General features: G+C 42.1%; 1 protein-coding gene across 1 annotated transcript in view; it reads right to left on the reverse strand.

Moving 5' to 3' along the window:
• Positions 1-13643: 13643 nt before the first annotated feature.
• COLGALT2 (collagen beta(1-O)galactosyltransferase 2) overlaps positions 13644-24997 on the reverse strand; it is a 166240-nt gene continuing 154886 nt past the window's right edge. Inside the window, exons 11-12 of the mRNA XM_082265582.1 lie at positions 19647-19853; positions 13644-14879 (exon numbers count right to left, since the gene is read on the reverse strand). Coding sequence (XP_082121708.1) covers positions 14606-14879; positions 19647-19853 — 481 coding nt within the window. The 3' untranslated portion in view covers positions 13644-14605. The remainder of the gene's footprint in view (positions 14880-19646; positions 19854-24997) is intronic.

Raw genomic sequence — 24997 nt, forward strand, 5'->3', positions numbered from 1 at the left:
AGTGTATATATCTCACACGTACACAACCACACTAGGCCCCAATTACTATTGTTTGTACCCCTAAAAGGATGGATGAGGAGTAGGAGGAGTATGGAACAGGCAGCACCCTCAAATCTTCAGAAGTATGAGATTGTGTTCACTGTACCCCACAAAGATTGTGTTCACTGCACCCCAAAAAGATTGTGTTCACTGCACCCCACAAAGATTGTGTTCACTGTACCCCAAAAATATTGTGTTCACTGCACCCCACAAAGATTGTGTTCACTGCACCCCAAAAGGATTGTGTTCACTGCACCCCACAAAGATTGTGTTCACTGCACCCCAAAAGGATTTTGTTCACTGCACCCCACAAAGATTGTGTTCACTGCACCCCAAAAGGATTTTGTTCACTGCACCCCAAAAAGATTGTGTTCACTGCACCCCACAAAGATTGTGTTCACTGTACCCCAAAAAGATTGTGTTCACTGCAACCCACAAAGATTGTGTTCACTGCACCCCAAAAGGATTGTGTTCACTGCACCCCACAAAGATTGTGTTCACTGCACCCCAAAAAGATTGTGTTAACTGCACCCCACAAAGATTGTGTTCACTGCACCCCAAAAGGATTTTGTTCACTGCACCCCAAACAGATTGTGTTCACTGCACCCCACAACGATTGTGTTCACTGCACCCCAAAAGGATTTTGTTCACTGCACCCCAAAAAGATTGTGTTCACTGCACCCCACAAAGATTGTGTTCACTGCACCCCAAAAGGATTTCGTTCACTGCACACCAAAAAGATTGTGTTCACTGCACCCCACAAAGATTGTGTTCACTGCACCCCACAAAGATTGTGTTCACTGCACCCCAAAAGGATTTTGTTCACTGCACCCCACAAAGATTGTGTTCACTGCACCCCACAAAGATTGTGTTCACTGCACCCCAAAAGGATTTTGCTCACTGCACCCCAAAAAGATTGTGTTCACTGCACCCCACAAAGATTGTGTTCACTGCACCCCAAAAGGATTTTGTTCACTGCACCCCAAAAAGATTGTGTTCACTGCACCCCACAAAGATTGTGTTCACTGCACCCCAAAAGGATTTCGTTCACTGCACACCAAAAAGATTGTGTTCACTGCACCCCACAAAGATTGTGTTCACTGCACCCCAAAAAGATTGTGTTCACTGCACCCCAAAAAGATTGTGTTCACTGCAGCCCACACACAGCAAAATGGATGTGGATCACTGACACCTGCCTATCTCCTATCCCACACCACACAGCAATATCGATTGTAGTTTGTAGAACACACTTTCCCTAAAAATCAGCAGACTCTATCCCTAACAGGATTGATAAGAGATCGTAGATCGGGACTGAGTGCAGACCCCACCCCACACAGCAATATCGATTGTAGTTTGTAGAACACACTTTCCCTAAAAATCAGCAGACTCTATCCCTAACAGGATTGATAAGAGATCGTAGATCGGGACTAAGTGCAGACCCCACCCCACACAGCAATATCGATTGTAGTTTGTAGAACACACTTTCCCTAAAAATCAGCAGACTCTATCCCTAACAGGATTGATAAGAGATCGTAAAACGGGACTAAGTGCAGACCCCACCCCACACAGCAATGTCGATTGTAGTTTGTAGAACACACTTTCCCTAAAAATCAGCAGACTCTATCCCTAAAATGCCTACAACTGGCCCTGCCTAAAACACTCCGACCTGTCCCTCAATTCTATCCGGACACAAATGTTTTTTTCCTGCCTGTCTGTCCCTAATCAGCAGCCAGCACGTTGATGTGTGCTCTCTCCCTGATCTAAGCAGCAGAATGACGCCGCTGTGGCGCTGCCTCGAACTTATAAAGACTTGGTCACATGCTTCAGACGGCCAATCACAGCTACTGATACATTTGCAGGCATGGCTGGAATTGCTTAGGCACACCAGTTAAACGCTTGTTGATTGGCTGTTGAAAGCCCGCCATGAAAAGCGCGCCAAAGCATGCAAAACCCGGAAATAAAACGACCGAACACGGATTTTTACCCTAATATACAGTAAAGTGTCCGTGTCCGTGTTCGGGTAACAAAAATCCAATTATTCGGTACGAACACGAATAATACAGTCCGTGTTCGCTCAACCCTACTCTCTACCATACCCTCCATTGGCTTCCACTCAACAACTTAAAAACCCATCCACAGCTCTGCCCCCAGCTATATCACTAACCTTGCCTTGAAATACCAACCAAATAATTCTCTTCTTTATTCCCAAAACCTCCGGCTCTCTAGTGCCCACATCACTTCCTCCCATACTCGCCTCCAGGACTTCTGTAGCGCCTCTTGCATCCTCTGAAATTCCCTACTCCAATCTGTTCAGCTATCTCTTATTCTGTCCACTTTTAGGCAATCCCTAAGAACTTTTCTCTTTAGAGAAGCCTATTCTCCCTCCATCTAACAACTGTACTTTTATTTTCTCCATCAGCTCATCCTCCACAGTTATTACCTTTTGAATCACTTGAGATTCCCTTTTTAATTGTAAGCTCTAACAAGCAGGGCCCTCTGATTCATCTTGTATTGATTTGTATTGTAACTGTACAGTTTGCCCTCTTTTTGCAAAGCACTGTGCAAACGTTTGGTGCTATATAAATCCCATATAATAATAATATCCTGCATTATAGTAGTGTTCAAGCATGCTATACTACCCTTTGCAGTGCTTTTGGGAAGTGCCTCCCTTTGCTACAGGTGTACTCTCCCTTCTTCACCCCAGCATCACAGTCTCAAATAACCTGTGCAAACACAGTACCCTACCCAGTGCACTGAATTAACTCACACATATAGTAACCAGAATCCCAAATATAGACAGGGCCCTTTAGATGTTAAGTGTCTTTAAGGTGGTGCACTTGCTGATCTTTTATGATGAAAGAACAGAGTACATCCAGGAAAAGACTTGATAAACAGAAGAGCTTGAATAGTGTGAGAGATCTTCAATTAAACCAGGCAAGTACTATTGTGGTTGAACAGAATGTATCAGCATCACAGATTCTCCTGATAGAGTGATGTAAAAATAATAGCAATGGTTCAGTGCCGAAAAGCATCTGGAATGCATCCGGACTGCATTTCTATGGTGTGAACTGGCCCCTAAAGTACTGACAGTAGCTGGAGTCACTGGGAATGTAAAGAAAAAGGGGCTTGAATAAGCCCCTTTTTCTAGATGGGATAGTGACAGGCTAGGTAAGCTTTAAGAATCCATCTTAAGAGGGTTTTTTTAGTGAAGGTAGTTGTTGCTAGGCAGAATAAGTAAGGGAGCACACGTTTGGTCAGAATAAGCCCCAATCTGAGTGGGGCTTATTCTGTAGCTAGGGAGATTAGGCAGATAACTAGTTTTTTCCTGTTTTTTCCCGCCTTTAGAGCCTGCCCGTGGGATATTTAAGGGGGCTCAGGACAAGAAGATTCCACTCACCCCAAGAAGGACTTTGCATCAAGATCCCAGCTTTTGTTCCTGTTCAGCAATCTTCTTCGTGATGAGTCTTCTCCGCCGTTTGATTGAGCGGGCCGGTGAGGAGGGATCGGAAGACTGGATCAAGCGGTGTCTGGCCATGTCGTCCTCTTCGTGTCAAGCGGAGCCTCCGGAAGCAGCAGTTCGTCCTTCCACAGTGATGGAGCCGGCCTCCGAGTCAAGCAGGAGAGCGGATGTCGTCAGCGCCAGAGGTCGAAGGGCGTCTTCGTCACCGGATCCGGACGGGGGAGATCATTCGTCGGCAGTGCGCAGGCGCGGCACATTGAGACCTTCCGGGTTGGAGGCCATCCCGGCGAAGAGGAAACGGGCACCCCGCCGCCGCTACTCGCCATCCGTCGTCGACAGGGAGCTGAGGCAGTCACCGCGTCCGTCGCCAAGAAGAGAGGAGAGAGGCAGGTCGGCCTCACGCTCCGCCGGCGGGCTGGTCGCAGCCCCGGCAGCCGCGGAACAGGATCGGCAGTTACAAGATCGTCCGCCCCTTATGGGGCAAGGTGAGGCTTCTAACTCTTGTCTCCCACAGGCTCCTTCCCCATTGACCCCAGGTTTGTTCCGCTCTGATGACCGCAATCCGGTCACGGCGGGGCACGCTGACATGGGTGCTGGATTTTCTGCACAGTGAGCCACCGATGCCATGGCGAGTGTCTTCCAGGGTTTTCTTAATGAGTTTAGGCAGGTACTGCACTCCAATGTCCCTGTGTCCACTGGTAGCGTTCATATGCCTGTTGTTACTACTGGTGTGCCTGTGTCAACCACCTCAGCTGATGTTGCAGTACATGTTTCTTCTCCGTTGGATGTATGGGCGCCATCTAGTGGCCTTTTAGGAATTAATACGGGCATGCCAGTTTTTAATCCTGTCCCAAGTGTTAGTTCTCCTCCCGCTCCTCCTGCCTCTGTCACCCTGGCGAAATCTCAGAATCTCCCTGAGGTGTGTCTCAGGGAGGCTTTGACATGTGAAATGTCACCTTTAGGTTTTCACCTATCGGATTCCATAAAGGAAAAAATTTGGAGTGGAAATTATATAGACATGCTTTCTTTGCTGCCTTCTGCAAAGGAGTTTGTTTCCAAGGGTGACAGAAAGGATGAGGATGAGAGGAGACGACCAGTATCTAAAAATTTTTATAACTGGTTACAGGCATTTTTATATATATGCTGCAGTGATGTGTGAAAAACACCCTTCCAAATGTATCGGTTTGTTCCATTGCATTTGGATATCATTTTGGAGGCATATAAAAACTTTGGCGGAACGGCTTGGTTTTCTTATAACGTTGCCTTCCGTCAGAAGTTGTCTGTGCAGCAGAATTTAAAGTGGGGAGTGAAGGATGTCAGCCTTTGGCTGGATCTTTTACTTCCACAAAGGTCCATTTTTAACAGACAAACGTTTGTGGGTACACAACCACAGCCTTCTACTCCTTCCTTTCGGAAAGGAGTATGCTTTAGTTACAACGATTCACAGTGCAAGTGGCCTGGGACCTGCAGATATAGGCACGAATGTGCCTTTTGTGCAGGTTCCCACTCAGTTGCCAAGTGTTTTAAGAGAATGCAGAGTTCTCAGCAACCAGGGAGTTTTTCAAAAGGCCTCCACGCCGGTGAGGGTGTGCGCAATGCTACCGTGGCTTCAGCAGTACCCCGACAGGGCGAAAGCCACGCTGGTAATTGAGGGTTTTACTGATGGTTTTTATTTGCCCAAGTTTAGCGGCACAGGTTGTAAGTTGGTAAATAATCTCAAATCTGTTTCTTATCTTGAAGATGTGGTTGCTGACAAAATATGTAAGGAGTTACAGGCTGGTAGATTTGCAGGCCCCTTTGTTTCCCCCCCCCCTTTGCCAATTTCCGGATATCTCCCCTTGGCATAGTTCAAAAAAAGGAACCTAATACATATCGCCTTATCCATCATTTATCGTTCCCTTTTGGGGAGTCATTAAATGATGAGATTAGCGGGGATGATGCCTCTGTACAGTATTCTTCCTTTGAGGATGCCTTGGTGATTTTGCGGAAATTGGGTAGGGGAGCGCTGCTAGCAAAGATAGACATTAAATCTGTGTTTTGCCTGCTGCCGGTTCATCCCGATTCATTTAATTCTCTGGGATTTTTCTTTTTGAACCATTATTTCTTTGATAGATGCCTTCCAATGAGTTGTTCCCTGTCCTGTTTTTATTTTGAATGTTTTTCTACTTTTTTAGAGTGGGTAGTGTCCTGCAGGTCGGGTTCTTCCTGTCTTGTACACTATCTGGACGATTTTTTGTTCATGGGTCAGACGGCATCCTCTGATTGTTTACATTTGCTTGAAACATTTTTTGATATATGTGAACAGTTAGGGATCCCCTTGGCACATGAAAAGACAGAATGGCCATCTACTAATGTGCAATTTTTGGGTATCTCCATTGATTCTGTTTTAATGGAATTCAAATTGCCCCAGGAGAAGGTTGACAGGTTGGAATCTTGCTTGTTACTGATGATACGCAGAAAGAAGGCAACTTTAAAAGAAATGCAGTCACTTCTAGGGCTCCTAGCTTTTGCTTCACGAATCATCCCTTTGGGTAAGTTATTTGCTAGGAAGTTGTACGCTGCCATCTCTGGTTTGAAGTCACCTACTGCACACATCCGATTGTCTTCTGAAATCAAAGGGGACATGCTGGTTTGGGTGCAGTTTCTGATTTATTTTAATGGTAGAGCAGTATGGCAGGAAGATTTTGTCACTGATCGGGACTTCTGTCTTGCCACGGACTCAGCGGGCTCAGTGGGTTTCGCCGCCATATGGCGCACGCATTGGTGTGCTGACTCTTGGCCTGACAGATGGAAGCAACTGGGTTACACTCGCAACAGTGTATTGTTGGAGCTTTTCCCAATTGTGGTTGCCCTTGAGGTTTGGGGTTCCCATTTCCGGAACAGGCGCATTCTTTTTCGCACTGACAATAAAGGGGTACTGTTTGCCATTAATTGCCTTTCTTCTAGGTCCCCACCTGTCATTAAACTTCTGCGGTACCTTGTATCCAGGTGTTTACGATTAAACATTTGGATTAAGGCTGCTTTTGTGCCTGGTAAGGACAACGATTTGGCAGACTCTTTATCTCGACTGCAGATGGAGCGATTTTTTCGGCTATTTCCGGACGCGGATCGAGCAGGTTGTCGTTATCCGGCTCAGCTGTGGGGCATTGTATGAATTTGGTTTCTCACAATATTGCTGCTTCCCTGGCTCCGGCGACACTGGCCGGATATCAATCGGCCTGGGATCTTTGGTTGTCCCATCTGAGCTCTATTGGGGAATCTCAAGATCTTTTTTCAGAACAGCTGGTTTTATCCTTTTTAAATTTTTTATTTCTTAAGCAGTACTCTTGGTCCCACATCAACAAATTATTAGCGGTTGTCTCATTTTTCGCTAAATTACGAAATCACCCCCCATGTTCTTCCTTTTTTTCTGTGCGACAGGCTCTAAAAGGCTATCGCAAAGTGAACTGGCGCCCTGATCGCAGGGAGGCTGTGACACCTCACCTCTGGGAGCACTTATGTCATGCAACTGGGCGTGTATGTTTTTCGCCATATGAGTCGGCCATGTTCAAGGCGGCTTTTTCGGTTATGTTTTTTGGGGCGTTGAGGATCTCTGAGCTTCTCCATGATGGCAGGCGTAGCAACTCCGGTTAACTATTATCCGATCTCAAAGTTCGGGATACCAATGTCAGTATTATGCTGCGTTTTTCCAAGATGGATCAGTTAGGTATTGGTAAGTGGATTCATTTGTACCAATACACGCAATCCAAGATATGCCCTGTTTTATTGCTAAAATTTTTTTTATCAGTACGGTCGTCCAGTGATGGGCCTCTTTTCATTCACCAGTCTGGTAAGGCATTGACTAAGTTCCAATTTAATGCTGTCTTCCGGAAGTGTCTAAAGTTTTTGAACCTGGAGCAATCTCAGCTATCTTCACACTCTTTTAGGATTGGAACGGCCACTGAGGCCGCTAGGTTAGGGGTCAATGCTCAGGTTTTAAAAAACATTGGTAGGTGGAAGTCGGATGCTTATATCACTTATATTCCTCCTAACACTTGTCATTGATATTCTAGGACTCCAATGCCTCTCGGTCTGGATCGTTGGCAAACTCTTTTGTTCATTGGGCCTGAGCGAGAGCCAGGAGGAGGATTTATTCCGAGAACATTGGCCTGGATCCACGGTTTTATCACGTCCATTGGTTTAGTAAACGGGGCTTGTGTTGGTCGGAATTTTTACCCAAAATTTGTAGATTATTACAGGTCCTTTCCCCCGCTGATGTAATGATAATTCATCTGGGGGGAAATGACATTGGTAAATTCAGGACTCTTGACTTAATTTTTTAAATTAGAGACGATCTCGTTTACCTTAAGTCCGCTTATCCAGGTATAAAGCTTGTTTTTTCAGAGGTTATTCCCAGGCTTGTTTGGTTTAAGCATCCGCACTTGAAGCCCTTGGAGAAGGTGCGGAGGCGAATCAACAAGGCTTTAGCTAGATGGTTAGGTAATGCTGGCATTTTATCTTTTCCGCATTTCGAGCTGGAAGGTGGAATCGCCGGACTATATAGGTGTGATGACACTCACCTGTCCGATATCGGGCTCGATATCTTCAACGCCAATCTGGGTACTTGTGCCGAACAGGCCGCGCAGTGGGGTGGTGACAGGAGGGTTTAAGCATCCTGTCTGGTGGATAATTTTTTGGTGGTTATATAATTTTATTGGTTAACCTGGATCGTAGTGGTCGGGTTACGTTTATGTTTACTGAATGTTAATTTATTATACAAGTATTAAAACGGCCGCGGCCTTTAAAATTCCAGATTGGCGTACAGTGTCATTATTTTAGGTTAAGTTGCTAAGTATTAGAATAAGTCCTGTCTGCTATCCCATGTAAAGAAAAAGAGGCTTGAATAAGCCCCTTTTTCTAGATGGGATAGTGACAGGCTAGGTAAGCTTTAAGAATCCATCTTAAGAGGGTTTTTTTTAGTGAAGGTAGTTGTTGCTAGGCAGAATAAGTAAGGGAGCACACGTTTGGTCAGAATAAGCCCCAATCTGAGTGGGGCTTATTCTGTAGCTAGGGAGATTAGGCAGATAACTATTTTTTTCCTGTTTTTTCCTGCCTTTAGAGCCTGCCCGTGGGATATTTAAGGGGGCTCAGGACAAGAAGATTCCACTCACCTCAAGAAGGACTTTGCGTCAAGATTCCAGCTTTTGTTCCCCTCCTTCCCCTTTGTTTGTCGCGGTCAGTTTATACTTGTTGGGTCACCTTTGCGTAGTGCAAAGGGGGGCGATGTGTTGATATTGTTTATTTGTTTCAAGAGATGAATATGTGATGGATAATTTTTTGGTGGTTATATAATTTTATTGGTTAACCTGGATCGTAGTGGTCGGGTTAAGTTTATGTTTACTGAATGTTAATTTATTATACAAGTATTAAAACGGCCGCGGCCTTTAAAATTCCAGATTGGCGTACAGTGTCATTATTTTAGGTTAAGTTGCTAAGTATTAGAATAAGTCCTGTCTGCTATCCCATGGCACATGTTGGTAATGGCATGCACCGAAAAATACAGCAAGCAATACCAAAAGCATGTCATATTACAAAGTATAATAATGTGTAGGATAGGAATGACTTTATTTGATGAGAAGTGGAAGCTCAGTTTCTTCCTTTGAGGTTGAATATACTCCCTAGGTTTCAGAAAGAAGCTTGTATCAACCATCTAGTATTGAGGTGACTACAGTATCTATTTCTTTGCGGGGTGAACAATTAGTTGGTGGACAATTGATTTATTTAGCATGTATTTCTGTTTTCTAAACAAAATATGTATAAAATAATCCTATGCTTATGGTGTGTTCCTTATGAAAGTGAACAATATAAGTGATGGGTTGTTGCTCTAATAAAAGTGCTGTGTCTTTAAGAAATAAAAACCAAATGGTATAGAAAGCTACCTTAAAATAAATGAAGGATAGTAAAATAAAAATAAAATAAAATAAAATAAAATTGTCCTTTTTATAAACTCTAGTCAGTGTAATATATAACCAATTTTTAATAACAATAGATATTGTTCACAAATGCATTAATATGATATCCATATATAAAGTCCATAGTGCATATCTTCTGATGTGTAAATGGATGGATTGGTTCAGTTTACGAATAAGAAGATATACACTATGGACTTTATATATGGATATCATGTTAATGCATTTGTGAACTATATCTATTGTTATTAGAAATTTGTTATACAGGTGCATCTCATAAAATTAGAATATCATCAAAAAGTTAATTTATTTCAGTAATTCAATTCAAAAAGTGAAACTCATATATTTTATATAGATGCGTTACACACGAAGTGGTATATTTCAAGCATTTTTTTCTTTTAATTTTGGTAATGGCTGGCTCTGAGGAAGAGGGTCCTCCCTCGAAACGCGTTAGCCTTATCTGTATGGACAGTATCAAGTTCGCTTGTCACTATTAACCACTTAAGCCCCGGAGGATTTGGCTGCTAAAAGACCAGGGGGTATTTTGCGATTCGGCACTGCGTGACTTTAACGGACAATTGCGTGGTCGTGTGGCGCTGTACCTAAACAAATTTGACGTCCTTTTTTTCCCACAAACAGAGCTTTCTTTTGGTGGTATTTTATCACCTGTGCGATTTTTTGATCATGCGCTATAAACAAAAAAAGAGCGTCAATTTTGCAAAAATAACAATATTTTTCACATGAAATTCCCCAAAAAAAAATGTAAAAATCAAAATTTTTTAACATTTTCGGACAATTTGTTTTATGCTACATATGTTTGGTAAAAAAAATTGCAAAAAGCGTATTTTTATTGGTTTGCGCAAAAGTTATCGCGTTTACTAACAAAGGGAAAGATTTTTGTCATTTTTGTTGTTTTTTTTTTTTAACGCGTAACGGCGGCGATCTGCGATTTTTTTTGCGGTACTGCGACATTGCGGCGGACAGATCGGACCCTTGACTGACATTTTTGACACTTTTGGGGTTACCAGTGACATTTCTACAGTAATCAGTGCTATACATATGCACTGTTACTGTAAAAATACACTGGTAGTGAAGGGGTAAACTTTATTTGAGAGGGAGGGGCTGTGTGTGTCCCTAGGGGCGTGATTCTTACTGTGATTGGCTGTGGCTTGAGCTGTAGGAATACTGATCAAGGGTCCTACATTGTAGAACCGTGTGATCAGTGTTTCTACACCGGGGAGAATGACAGGTGGCTTGTTTACACAAGCCGCCTGACTTTCTCCCTCTCCCCCGACGATCGCCGAGTGACCGGCGGACATCGGGTCCGCCGGTCACACGCGCGGGGGGGGTCCGTCACCGCGCTGGAGCGGGAGCGCGCCTCCGGCGGCGCGCGCTCGCTCCCCAGAGCCTCACAGGCTAGCGACGTAGACCTACGTCGCTCTGCCTGTGAGGGGCTGACTGCCGCAGTAAATATACTGTGAGCAGTCGGCAAGCGGTTAAGGAATATGTTCCTGAGGTCTCTGGATAGCCGAAGGATTTCCTTGGTTCTATGCTTCTACACAGCATAGTTTTGTGAGTATAATGTATGTTGTGACTTTTAACCATTTCCAATAAACAGTTTATGGTATTGCACTAGGTCAGTGTGCCCTTCTCTTGTTTTTTATGCTTTCAGTTTGTGTGGATACCCATCATCCTGAGAGGGCAGCAAGACCTTAGATGCCAACTATCTAGCCACCACCTCTTTGGATTTCATGCAACATTTGAGTGCAGGAGACATTTATTTGTCTTTTCTGTCAGAATTAGGCTTTGTCCAGTTCAAAAGACATATCAATTATTGGTTGCGACACAACAAGTTTATAGACTCTAGAGTTTCCACAGATGAGAGCAGGTTCACCGTGAGCACATGTGACAGACGTGAAAGGGTTTGGGGAAGCCATGGAGAATGTTATGCTGCCTGTAACCTTGTACAGCATGACCGCTTTGGGGGTGGGTCAGTGATGGTCTAGGGAGGCATATCCATGGAGGGATGCACAGACCTCTAAAGGCTAGACAATGACACTTTGACTGCCATTAGGTATTGGGATGAAATCTTTTGACTCATTGTCAGACCCCACGCTGGTGGAGTGGCTCCTTGGTTTCCCCTGGTGCACGACAATGCCCAGCCTCATTTGGCGAGAGTATGCAGCCAGTTCCTGGAGGATGAAAGAATTGATACCATTGAATGCCCCCCACGCTAGCCTGACCTAAATCCAATAGGGCACCTCTGGGACATTATGTTTTGGTCCATCGGATGCCACCAGGTTGCACCTCAGTCTGTTCAGAAGCTCAGTGATGCCCTGGTCCTGATCTGGGAGGGAATACCCCAGGACATCCCTTGTCTCAAAAGAAGCATGCCCCGATGTTGTCAGGCATGCATACAAGCATTTGGGGGCCATACAAACTACTGAGTACCACTTTGAGTTGCTGCAATGAAATTTCAGCAAAATGGACTAGCCTGCTGCATCACTTTTTTACTTTATTTTCGGGGTGTCTTTGAATTCAGCCCTCTGTAAGTTAATCATTTTTATTTCCATTAAACAATGTGGCATGCTTTCATTCCTAAAACATTACCAAAACCCTATCAGTATAGATATTAAGCATGATATTGTTCCCCATTGAGATCTGATGTTTTTTTCAAAGTGTTCCTTTCATTTTTTTGAGCAGTGTAAGTATATATATATATATATATATATATATATATATATATATATATATATATATATATACACACACACACACAGTATCTAACAAAAGTGAGTACACCCCTCACATTTTTGTAAATAGTTTATTATATCTTTTCATGTGACAATACTGAAGAAATGACACTATATAGCTACACGTAAAGTAGTGAGTGTATAGCTTGTATAACAGTGTAAATTTGGTATCCCCTCAAAAAATAACTCAACACAGCCATTAACGTCTAAACCACAAAATACCAGGCATTATATTTCCTGCTAACTCCCTTTAATCTCTGCCTACAAACTGTTTATGTCAGACGAATAAAAAAAATGGTCAAAAGAGAAAATACTTTATTCAGTTTAGTTTAAACATAATAAAAAACTGTTAAAATTGGTCCAATCTTTATAAAACACTTCTGATTTATAATAACTTACATGTTATTACATTTAAATGTAGTTGGTTCCTTCCTTGCAAGAACTAGTCATGTAAGGGAATATAATAAATAGAGAATATTATGATTCTACTGGGTCCAGGAAATTTTCCACTTCTTGGGGTTTAGGAGTTTAGATGGAATGCTTTTCCTGGTCCTAATTGGCAGTAAGATACTTCTCATATCAGTATTATTTTATCAAGTGTACTTACCAAATTATGTTATATCCACCCATTGTAGTATAACATGTAAAAACAACAGCTTTTTTTCAAAACATTTTGATAAATAAATCCAGTTAAATTGGTCATATACATTGAGATTTAGATGACGATAGTAAACAGAGATATTTCCATACACAAATCTGCTGCCATTGACACCTATGGTTAGTTCATATTTACATACCTAATGTAGTAGTGGCCCCCAGCCTCCCTAACTGTCTTATAGTAACCTGTACCTGACATAAAGAGGTATCAGCTAGACAACTTGTTGAGTGGTTCTAAAAGCTGAAGGTTTTTTACCTTAATGTTGTCTATGCATGAAGGTATAAAACTTTCAGTGTTCAGTTCCTCCCGTATACTCATCTGAGCCCGATCCTACGATGTGCATGGGAGCAGAAGCTCTCCCAGGTCTCATTGGCTTTGACTCAGCAGCAGAAGCCATTGGCTCCCATTGCTGTCAATCACAGCCTGTGAGAAGAGAGCAGGGATGGGGCCGAGCCATACTCTGCTTGTCTGATAGACACACAGAGGTAGTTCAGGAGCGAGCACGACCAGTGCCCCCCAGAGCAAGCAGTTTTCTATGAAGGCACTCAGCAGAGGGAAGGGCCCGGGAGTTTTGGCGGGGTACCCGAGAAGAGGAGGATCGGGGATGCTCTTTACAAAACCTTTGCAAAGAGCAGGTACAGTAAGTATGACATGCTTGTTATTAAAAAAAAAAAAAAAATGTAACCTTTACAAACACTTTAAATTTACTTGACATTTTCAGACCATGGCATTAAATATCCAATACCAGATATTCACTTTGCTTGCCAACTTTGGTACTGCATGAAGTTTGAGATCATATTCCACTGCTGCCTTTTCTATCCATAACTTGCTGATTTTAGTTGCTGTAGAGGTCCTATACATATACATTTTTAATCCTGCCATATACCTCTACTGAGAATGTTGTAGGATAGCAGAACAGAAATATGTATTTTCTTTTTCAACTCTTATTAGTTTAAACTAAGTAGGATGGACTTCTTATGTGGAAATACTTTTTTTTCCATACCTTTGCGTTGGCACTAATAGGTATCTCTGATGCAAATCCAGATGCTTAATTATACTCTTTATTCACCAGTGAATCTGGAAACTGTCTGTGCAGAGACCATTTGTAAAATATAATATTGAACATTACAGATGGGCCTGCAGCATGGATAACATTTTTGTTGCTCTGTCTAAGGTCACAATAATTATAGTTCCTGTTTATATCAGAGATTTTTACAAAACTAGCTGAAACAGCAGCTTATTGTCATCATTATTAAAGTAACAAAAATAAATGTATTTATATATTTTATGTATTAATTATTCTCAAGTCTACTTGAATAAAACATTAAAAAATTAGCAAAACCCATTTAACCAAAATTCATACTAATTTGTAAAAATAATTACCATTGAAAGTTCTAGTATCAAAGTAAAAATTCAATTTTTCTAGTTGTACAACAATATTATATATGTTCTTCATTTTGAAATCCTTTGCGATATTGACACATCTAAAGAACATATATTACTTTTGAAATGTACATAAATAAAATCATAAATATGTATTATAGGGAGTCCAGACTCCCCACTGTGTTCTTGCTTTTTCTTAGAGGAGTAAGTGAGCAAATTCAAGATTTGCAATCCAAGTGTTGTTTTTGTAATTTTACAAAGCGTACAATACACATGTTTATTTATCTTTACAAAAAAATCTCAGTTATTCACAGTTAAATTGTTCTATGCAAAATCTATCTGCTCTACACATACTTTGCAAAAATCAAAGTTCATCTCGGGATGATGCATCAAGTGTTGCCTGTGGTGACAATGCTTCGGTGTTCTGAGCATCAGTGTGTATTTCACCTTGTTGCCTAGTTTTTCCTGAGTATCTTCTGTCCCAGTCTGTTGATACAGTTTCATTGTCCCATATAGTAGATGTTTCTGTGTCACTAAAGTATCCTGGCTGACCTGTGTAATGAGTAGGGTAGACAAGCAATGGTTCCGCGGAGAAGGCCTTCAAATCCCGTGGATGATAAAACTCCATGTATGTATCTCTAAAAACACAAGAGTAGATCAAATTAACCTATGCAGATACACACAAATTAAAAGATAACTTCAAATAACAGTGTGCATCCAAATGCAGTCAAATAGTATTATGTATGTTTAGCTGACTACATTTTGATATCAGTTGGTGAAAACATATTACATATACCGTTACAGTTTATAATAGTTAAAATGTTTATTGTATAGATGTTTCAGTGGCGCTCTAGCCATCTTCTCAAGACATGTGTAGGGATCCGATGCACTCTACTGTCAGCTGCTAATATCACATTATAATGTAAAATTGTTTAAAAAATGTGTATGCCACTTTCTGACTCTGTGTTTTTTTGGGAAAAGATCTTGAAAGGAGGAAGTGGAGAGACAGAAGGTCCGAGGCCAAATGTCCTGTCCATGCTACTAATACCAGAGATGGGTAACAGCTGGAGGGTCTCCTTGTCAATGAAACACCTTTTTTTACTTTTATTAAAAGGCAAAAATAAAGCAAAAGTCTCCAGCAAAAATACAAATAATGACAGCAACAAAAATGCCAAATAACCTTGCTATGCACTGGCAGTCTGACTGCTGCTAGTCCACTGGCTTTTCCCAGCTCACATGGTTTGTACTACCTCACTGCACAGGCCTACTCCTGGCCTCGGCAGGATTCCCTAGCCCCCCCTGGGTTCATTCACTTTCTGAGAGACCTCCAAATTTTCTCCAGTCTTCTTGGACTGGCTAAACGCCTCAGTTTTCTCAGCTTCCCAGACCCTCTCTTGGACTTTCAAGCCCACATAACTGCCCTGGTTTTCTCAGTCCTTTGCCAGAAAGTCTCTTACACAAGGCATGTAGTCTCTGAAAGGCACCACCAGCTCTGCGGACAGGGGGTCTGTCTCCAAACTGCAGCCACTGCAACTCCAACTTCCCCTTCTACCCCTACTCCACCGGAAACTCTCACCAAACCATTATTAAAAGGGGTTGTGTGCACCTGGGCACACACCATGCAGGCCTACCACAAAATCCACCGGGTTGGAGATCTCCTTCCTCCCACGGCACTTTGAAATCTCCAAACTACAGAGTCCCATCCAGAAATACCAAAATCCAGAGAAATCTGCAAAAGCCGTTTCCTCTAGTCAAAATACACACTCTGTATATACACAATATATCCATATATAGTGATGAGCCGATCAATACACCACCCCCCCCCCCCCCCGTTCGGTTCGCACCAAAACATCTCAAACAGGGAAAAGGTTCTAGCGAACATACAAACTCTATTAAAGTCTTTGAGACACAAACAAGCAAATAAAAAAAAAAAAACAATTGTTTTTACAGGAGCGGTGATTTTAATAAAGGTTAAAGTGAAACAATAAAAATTAAAAAATCCTTTAAATATCGTGCCTGGGGGGTCCCCTTAATGTGTCTGTAGAGTGGTGCATCTGTACGGTGTAAGGAGCCTGCTGCAGCAATACTGACATTTATAAAGGAAAAAATGTAATTTAAACTTGTTCGCGGCTGTAATGTATTGTTGTCTCCGGGCAATGCAGATTAAAAAAAAAAAACAGCATAGGGTTGTCCCCCACCCAGTCCATACCAGGCCCTTTGGGGGCCAAAATGTAAAAAAAAACAGTGTGGGGTCCCCCCCAAAATCTATACCAGACCCTTATCTGAGCATGCAGCCTGGCAGGTCAGGAAAGGGGGGATGAGCCAGCGCCCCCTCCTGAACTATACCAGGCCACATGCCCTCAACATGGGGGCTTTGAGGCAGGGGGGCTATTACCCACCACCCTTAAGCACCTTGTCCCCATTTTGATGGGGACAAGGGCCTCTTCCAGACAACCCTGGGCTGTGGTTGTCAGGGTCTGCAGGTGGGGGGCTTATCGGAATCTCAAAGCCCCCTTTAACCAGGGGCCCCCAGATCCCGCCCCCCCATGTGAATGGGTATCGGGTACATCGTACCCCTACCCATTCACCAAAAAATTGTCAAAAAGTGAAAACCACAGAACATAGTTTTTGACAATCTTTTATTTAGAAGAAAAAAAAATAGTGTCCTTCGATGTAAATCCATCATCAATCACGATGCCTGCCGGACCCGAAAAATATAAAAAAAAAAAATATAAAAATGTAAAAATGCTTTGCCTCTTAAGAGGCTACCCGCTGTATGCCTGATCTTCAGCTTTGACAGTTCTTCTTTTCACGGTGGCACCGCCCCTTCTGACATCACATGACGTTTCTATTTTCCGGGTCCGGCGGGAGTCATGACTTTTAATAAAGAGTCAAAAACTGTGGTTTTAACTTTTTTGGTGCATAAGTACGGGTACTATCCAATACCCATTCACATAGGGGGGCAGGATCTGGGGGCCCCCTCCTTAAAGGGGGCTTCCAGATTCCAATAAGCCTCCCACCTGCAGACCCCCACAACCACAGCCCAGGGTTGTCGGGAAGAGGCCATTGTCCCCATCAACATGGGGACAAGGTGCTATGGGGGCCACCCCAAAGCACTCTCCCCATGTTGAGGGCAAGCGGTCTGGTATGGTTCAGGAGAAGGGCACGCTCGCTCGTCCCCCCCTTTCCTGGCCTGCCAGGCTGCTTGCTCGGATAAGGGTCTGGTATGGATTTTGGGGGGACCCTACGCCATTTTTTTTTAATGTTGGCGTATACCAGACCCAAAGGTGAGCTCTGGGGAGCAGACCGAGGAATCATAGTGCCCTGCCCCTGTGGAGCTCTGCCATTCATTTGACTTGGGTGGCCTTTCCCTCTACTTCTCTGAAAGCTGTCTCTGGATGACATCCTGCCTTACTGGGGTTGTGCCTCTCCCTCCCTTTCCTCCTCTACTCTATTGGGCACCCAGTTACGGTCAGAAAGGTTCTCCCTGACTAATTTCCCCTCACTCTAGACTCCAGTTACTTTCCTCCTCCTTGCTCTCATTTGTATTTACAATGCTGCAATGCCACAATATAAGTGACTCAAAACCTGTACAACAAAAAGACATGTTCCAGCCACATGCAGTATAGCCTTTTGATATAAATTAGGTGTCAGTAATTTACCTTATGATTTGGTACAGTTTTTAAATTAATCTGTGTTTGTAAATGATTCCCAAATGGCTTTACACACAACTTGTTCCAAAATGCATCAAATTACAAGGTGGCTTAATAGCAATTGTGTTGTTTTGGCTCTATTAGGCATATATCAATTAATCAATATATCAATTTTCTATGAATCTTAAGCTTGTCCAAAGTGCTGCTCATTAATTGATCCCAACTGCCAACTGTTGTCAGATTGGTTCATAGAAGGTTTATATTTTGATACTTGTGGATTGAACATGTCAGATCCTTTGTAATTAGTGAAGGAGCTCAGGTTTGCTGATACCATGGGTTCGCAACAAATCCTGTGGTTCTACATTTTCATCCCCAGAATGTTTTTAAAAGCACATTTTCAAAACATAAAGCCAACACAGTTAGATAGGCCAAAAAGGGGGAAGGTTGAAAGAGCCAACCTCCTCAATATTAAAGCGGAGCTTAGAGCAGCCATATTCTCAGTGTACTGGAAGCTGCTCTTGGGGGAGGGGATAGAGAGCTATAATAAATTGCACAGGTTGAGATTTTTTTTTAATTTATCACTAATACATATCCTCATGGCAGTCGCTGGCATCACATGCCATTTGTTGGATCATAGCTTGCCTTTTAGCTCTACAACTGGCCAGAATTGAAACTAACAAGTCATCCCTCTCCCTTTAGACCAGGGGTCTCCAAACTATGGCCCTCCAGTTGTTCAGGAACTACAATTCCCATCATGCCTAGTCATATTTGTGAATTTCAGAGTTTTACAATGCCTCATGGGTTGTGTAGTTCCGCAAAAGCTGGAGGGCCGTAGTATGGAGATCCCTGTAATGGGGTTCAATCAAACTTTGAGCAATATTCACAATACAAAGCCCAGAAGCTGGTTTATGAGAACACATTCAGTCATCCAGTTGCTAGTTCTGGTTTTGCAAACTTGGAATATGCATCACCTGAGTGGTTGTTAGCATTTTTGCTGCACATAACGAGCATGGGCGTTGCTGTATTTTGGAACAGACTCTTTATGCACTGTGAATATTAGGTAAATGTGTATAACATTTACAAATACAAAGAGTATATAGGAAGCTAGATACAAGTTTCATGCACAGTTTACTTTGGAAGTGCTAATAAACAAACAGCAATATTGCGGCAATAGGTTTTTATGCAATGGTAACAAAGACAGATGATGGGTGGTGTGATTAAGTCAAACCGCAGAAACTGTACAGGCTGCTGTAGTGTTTGCCATTATATTGATAAGGGGCAAAAATAAGATCCACCAACCCAATGGATCTTACAACAGTAAATGTTCTCAGATACAGCATAGCTTTTGATAGATATCAGGTTTTCCAGGTGCCTGATTCCTTGTGTGAAGGGGATTATATTCATATACAATAAATAATTATTTTTTACCAAGCACATAAACTTGTGTAAAGGGTGTTTATGTCATATCTATAGTACCTGTTTTTACGTAAAAAGAAAATCACCTTAAGCAATGGATTTAAAAAAAAGGTACACAGTGCTGAAAAAAGTCAGCTTCCACTTGGAATGCTTTCAGTTCTTCAGCCCTCCAGGATAGAGCGCTGTTCATGTGATTAGTGCCTGAGGGTAAATTGCAAGCATTCCAAAACAACAAAAAGTATTTTAGCATTATCTATGCCCTTTAAACATCACTCATGTTTTTTTTTAATATGTTTGTGAGAGCTTTGGTCCACCATGAATAATGGTTATACTTACACTGGATGCTTGTTATACATCACTGGAAGAAACTCGTCCACCGGCAGCATTTTGTTTAATGGTTCTGCAGCAACAAGTTTCCGAGCTCCTTGCTGGGAGATGGCATATGCAAGTGTCCAGTATGAATAATCAGCTTCAACTAAATTCATTACATTGGGAACAGCTTTCTCAGGGCGTTGCACTTGCATTCTTTTCCTGCCAATGTAGCTTTAAGGATCAAAAACAAATATACATTAAAACAATTACTAAAATTGCTTCTTATATTGCATGTGGAATAATTTCTTACATGGTTGCATAAACATATAACTTAGATAGCAGACTTTCTTTCCTGTATGATGAAATTAAATTAACATCTAAACTATACTAGGCATGTTTATTGAATTCAGTGTCCTTCTGTTCTACCAAGAAAATCAGGTCTTAGTGATTTCTTAAAGCCTAATTTTACTTAAAAAATCAACACAAGGGACATTACTTACTATCAATGTGATTTGTCCCTTATGCTGTTGTCTCCTGGCCTATTTGAAATCATCCTTCTTCGATTCTTCCCAGCTATGCCACTGTAATCTTCTGGTGTGCATAGGCGTGCGCACAGGGTGTGCCAGGTGTGCTTGGGCACATCCTAATAACCCTGTGTGGAGCAGATTCCCCCTGTTTGAACCCCTGATATTTCAGCAAAGCCCCCTAATGGCTCCTACAATTTTATAAAAAATGCTAAAATTGTAAGATATAATAAAAAATAAAAACTACTGACACCATCCACTGCCCTGACACCATTCTCTGCCCTACTGACAGCGTCCACTGCTCTACTGACACCATCAGTATATATACACATGTATGTGTTTGAGCTTTGAGGTGCACACCCTAATGCAATAGGCTGTGCACACCTATGCTGGTGGTGGGAGTTATTAAAGCTGAGGGAACTGGGACAGGCACTCCCCACCCCTGCCCACCCTTTCCAGCCACCTGTACTATTTCTTCTATGAATAAAAAACAATCTATGAATGGAGGATGGGTGAATGAATGAAAGGTTTGCCTTCTCCATTCATAGATATTTTTTTCATTAAAGTAGTACTAACAGAGCTGCATTTCTGAAAGGACCAGAAGGAAGGAAAACCCCCAAAGGTTTGCAGCATCTTCTGGTTTATCCAACACGGCTTATTGTTTTCTTCTCTTGATCCTACAACCTGATAATTCTGCTTCTTGTCTTATGTATACTGCTTTTTCTGTTTTGTACACGTGGACTTCATTGTCAGCGCGGTTCAGTCTCAAATTACTTAAAATATTTCTTTCTTCTCTTTCTCTTCCCTTCCTTCTTTAACTGCTTTTCATTCTTTGGTCATATATACATGGCATCGGGAGCAAGTGGTTATACCAGGATAATGGCGGCGGCTGCAGCTGCAGCAATGAGCCTGGTATTGATTTTTAGAGACGGTGATCAGCTTTCATGTAAAAGTGATCTGAGTGGCTCTACAGCCACCTAATCACTTTTACCTGACTTGGAAGGGGGCCTTCCTCCATCCGCCATTCCCAGGCTCTCCTGTTCCACTAGGGAGCGCAGAATTGCTATAAACAGTGTTTCAATGGCTGGTACAGCAAGTGAAGCAGTCAATCAAACAGATCTAACAGTTGGAGGGTTGATAAGGAATCAGATATCTAACAGACCCCAGGTCTCTCCATAAAGAATACCTGTAACCGCCCAAAGTTATCACAAGGGGAAGGAGTGTTGTTCATCCCTTGTGGGAGCAATAAAGTTGAATAAAAACAATTTTAAAAAGTATTAAAAAATTAATTTAAATTAAAAAAAGTAAAGCACCCCATTCATATGCAAATGCAAAGGCACACATAGCTCCCACACATAAACTGTAATTGAACCATACATGTGAGATATCACAATGAATATCACAGAGCAATAATTCCTATGCCAGAGCTCACATTTAACTGGTAACCTGTAAAAGCTTTTAAAGAGCCATCTTTGGATAATTTTAGGTAATGTAGTTTGCTGCCATTTCACAGGTATGCACAATTTTAAATCATCAGAGGTATATCTTTTTACTTAATGCAACATCATCTTTTATATTTTACAAAAAAAAATGGGTATTATATTGTGTTTGTGTGCAATACAATTAATTTGGGTGTATTCATTCTTGGTTTGAAATTTGGTTTGATAAACAACTGTGCAAATATCATGTGACATAAAAAATTGCAACAGCCCCCATTTTATTCTGCAGGGTCTTTTTTTTTTTTTTCAGAAAACATACAATGCTTGGGGATCTAAGCAGTTTTCTAGCAAAAACATGTATGTGAGACAGCAAGTGGTTAAGCAGCCCCCCCCCCCCCCCCCAAAAAAAAAAGGAAAATATACATGAAGGAAAATTGTAAAGGTGCAGCAGTTCCAATAAAGAGAAACACAATAATGTACTATAACTGAAGTGTATAATAATAAACAAAAGGGCTCAGACATGTCCATGAGTTTATGGACCAAAACTGCTTATTGCACATTCAAAATCAAACTATTACTCTCCTACTTTAGTGAGTATTTTGCTACGTCTAAATCTTGATAATCTTTTATATGCTCTGCTAGGTCTTTTTACATTTATTTATTTTTTGTGTTTTTCTATGTTGTCTGATTTATGAAAACCTGTACCGTATATTGAACTGTATTCACTGCTCTCTTTGTATTATGTTTCATTTCTTCTGAGGCATTTGAATTATTTATATTTCCACCACATCCTCTAAGACAATTATATTTACCTCTTACTGTGCCTGGTATTTTATGGGTCATTACATACTGTATGCTACAGTAACAGATCTGTTTATATCTTAGTAATTCAATCTCTGCTAGTGCATTTGCTTCTTTACAATGTATCTGTTCTACTGCAGAATTGTATGTGTATGCTCATTTCAAGCGAGGCCTCTTGCACAGTGTACTGATGTATGAACATCAGACATTTCTGGCAGAAAAAAACAAAAGTATGGGCTGTATATGACCTGCGCGTATTTGCAAGTTTGCACACACACAAACAGGAAGGATGTCATTTGTGCTTATTTGTGCATATATGAGCGTGTTTGTGAGGATACACACAAAAAAACTGACCAACAACTCTGATTTCTGGATTTTTTTTTCTTTTTACTGATCCGTACGCAGCACATGTTTACACGCCTGTGTATAAAGGCACAATAAAAACAATGGGCTGCGCCTGCCAGAAGCCACAGCTCCCAGAGATATCATTCCAACTCTGATGGCCATATTTAGGGAAATACTGGAGCTCCCGCATACAGCTCCCATCGAGATTGATCGTTCTCATAGGGCACTTAGACCTCCTTCTCAAGATTTGAACAATCCTAGATATGTCATCTGTAAGCTACACAAATACACGCTTAAAGAGGAAGTAAACCCTCCTCTGACACTTTTACCTATAGGTAAGCCTATATTAAGGCTTACCTATAGGTACTGTAAATATCTCCTAAACATGCACCGTTTAGGAGATATTTACCTAACATGCAGCCAGTGACGTCACTGGCGCATGCGCTCTGAAGGAACGGCCGCTGGTGCCGTAAATTCAGAGCCCCGTACCGTGACCGTTGGCTCCCGCGAGCGTGCGCGGGAGTGACGTCACCGCGGCTCCGGACAATCAGATGGCCGGATGCCGCGATCCCGTCATACAGGTGAGCGGGCGGCACGGCGGGGGCTCGTTCTTAGTTAAGTATTTCATAATGAGCTAGTATGCGATGCATACTAGCTCATTATGAGTTTCTCTTTCAGGTTGCAGAAAAATAAAAAAGTTTCGAGGGTTTACAACCTCTTTAAGGATCGCAATATGCAAAAAATGCGTGGGAAACCGTACTTTGACTTTGATAAGGCACACCTTATCTTCTATCAGGACATATCTAGGCACACTCTCAGGCAACGCCAGGCACTCCACCTCCTACCGGCCGCTATCCAAGAGGCAGGCCTCACTTACCGTTGGGGTTTTCCATTTTACCTACAGGTAACTAAGATGGCAGACAGGTTTCGTTGTGTACTAAAGATGATCTTCCTCATTTCTTGTCCACTCACGGGCTGGATCCAGTCAACTTCCCAGATTGGAGAGCATCGTTGGGCTTTCCTACTATCGAGCCCCTCCCAACCCTGGCTGCCTGCTAAGCGCCGAAGCCGCAAAAGGGGTCGACAGCGCCCTGCTTTGGGCTCGTCTCCAGGCCCATCCACTCCAAGGGACTGACTGGCTATGTTCTCCCTCTGCTGGGGAAAGAACCTAAGCCCTAAAGGTAACCCCCACAACTTGGACTAAGTCGGTACTCATGCTTATCGAGAACTGGTAAGATTGCTCCTAAAAGAGCTCATGAATATGCACAGTGAACAAGGATCCAGCTTACCGGGACTTTATGTTAATGTTGCTTGAGCTCCTATTTAATGTGCCCCAGACTCGCTGCTAAAGCCCAGGACTGGAACATTTGGGTACTCCGCAAGGATCTCTCCCACCCCTGAGTATGCAACTCATAAGATGAACTGGGCATGAGCACCCCCACCGCCCCTCTCACGTTGGCACATACCTATACGGATTTAGATCCCTATTGGGACCGTTGGTTGAGGCTTTGGGACTTCTCCCTCGGGAGCGCTGCCCTGCGCCTAGCCTATAGACATTTTGAATTTTGGTGTGGTTATTACCACTCGGTTATGTTTCTCATACTACTCATGTTAATTTTCCATGGTTATATAGGAATTCATGTAATGGGACTTTATGAGCACTGTATCCGCACTTAATGGTTTTTATGAGGAATTTATGTTATGGGACTATGAGCACTGTGCTTTTTTCACATAGTGGTTTTTATCATTTTAATAAATTTTGCTTTATTAAGCGCGGTCAACCTTATATATATATATATATATATATATATATATATATATATATATATATATATATATATACATATACATATACAGTACATATACAGTATCTCACAAAAGTGAGTACACCCCTCACATTTTTGTAAATATTTTATTATATTTTTTCATGTGACAACACTGAAGAAATGACACTTTGCTACAATGTAAAATAGTGAGTGTACAGCTTGTATAACAGTGTAAATTTGCTGTCCCCTCAAAATAACTCAACACACAGCCATTGATGTCTAAACCCCTGGCAACAAAAGTCAGTACACCCCTAAGTCAAAATGTCCAAATTGGGCCCAACGTGTCAATATTTTGTGCGGCCACCATTATTTTTCAGCACAACCTTAACCCTCTTGAGCATGGAGTTCACCAGAGCTTCACAGGTTGCCACTGGAGTCCTCTTCTACTCTTCCATTATAACATCATGGAGCTGGTGGATGTTAGAGACCTCGTGCTCCTC

This window comes from Pelophylax lessonae, assembly GCF_965119305.1.
Source record: "Pelophylax lessonae genome assembly, chromosome: 8".
In the NCBI taxonomy this organism is placed as follows: Eukaryota; Metazoa; Chordata; class Amphibia; order Anura; family Ranidae; genus Pelophylax; species Pelophylax lessonae.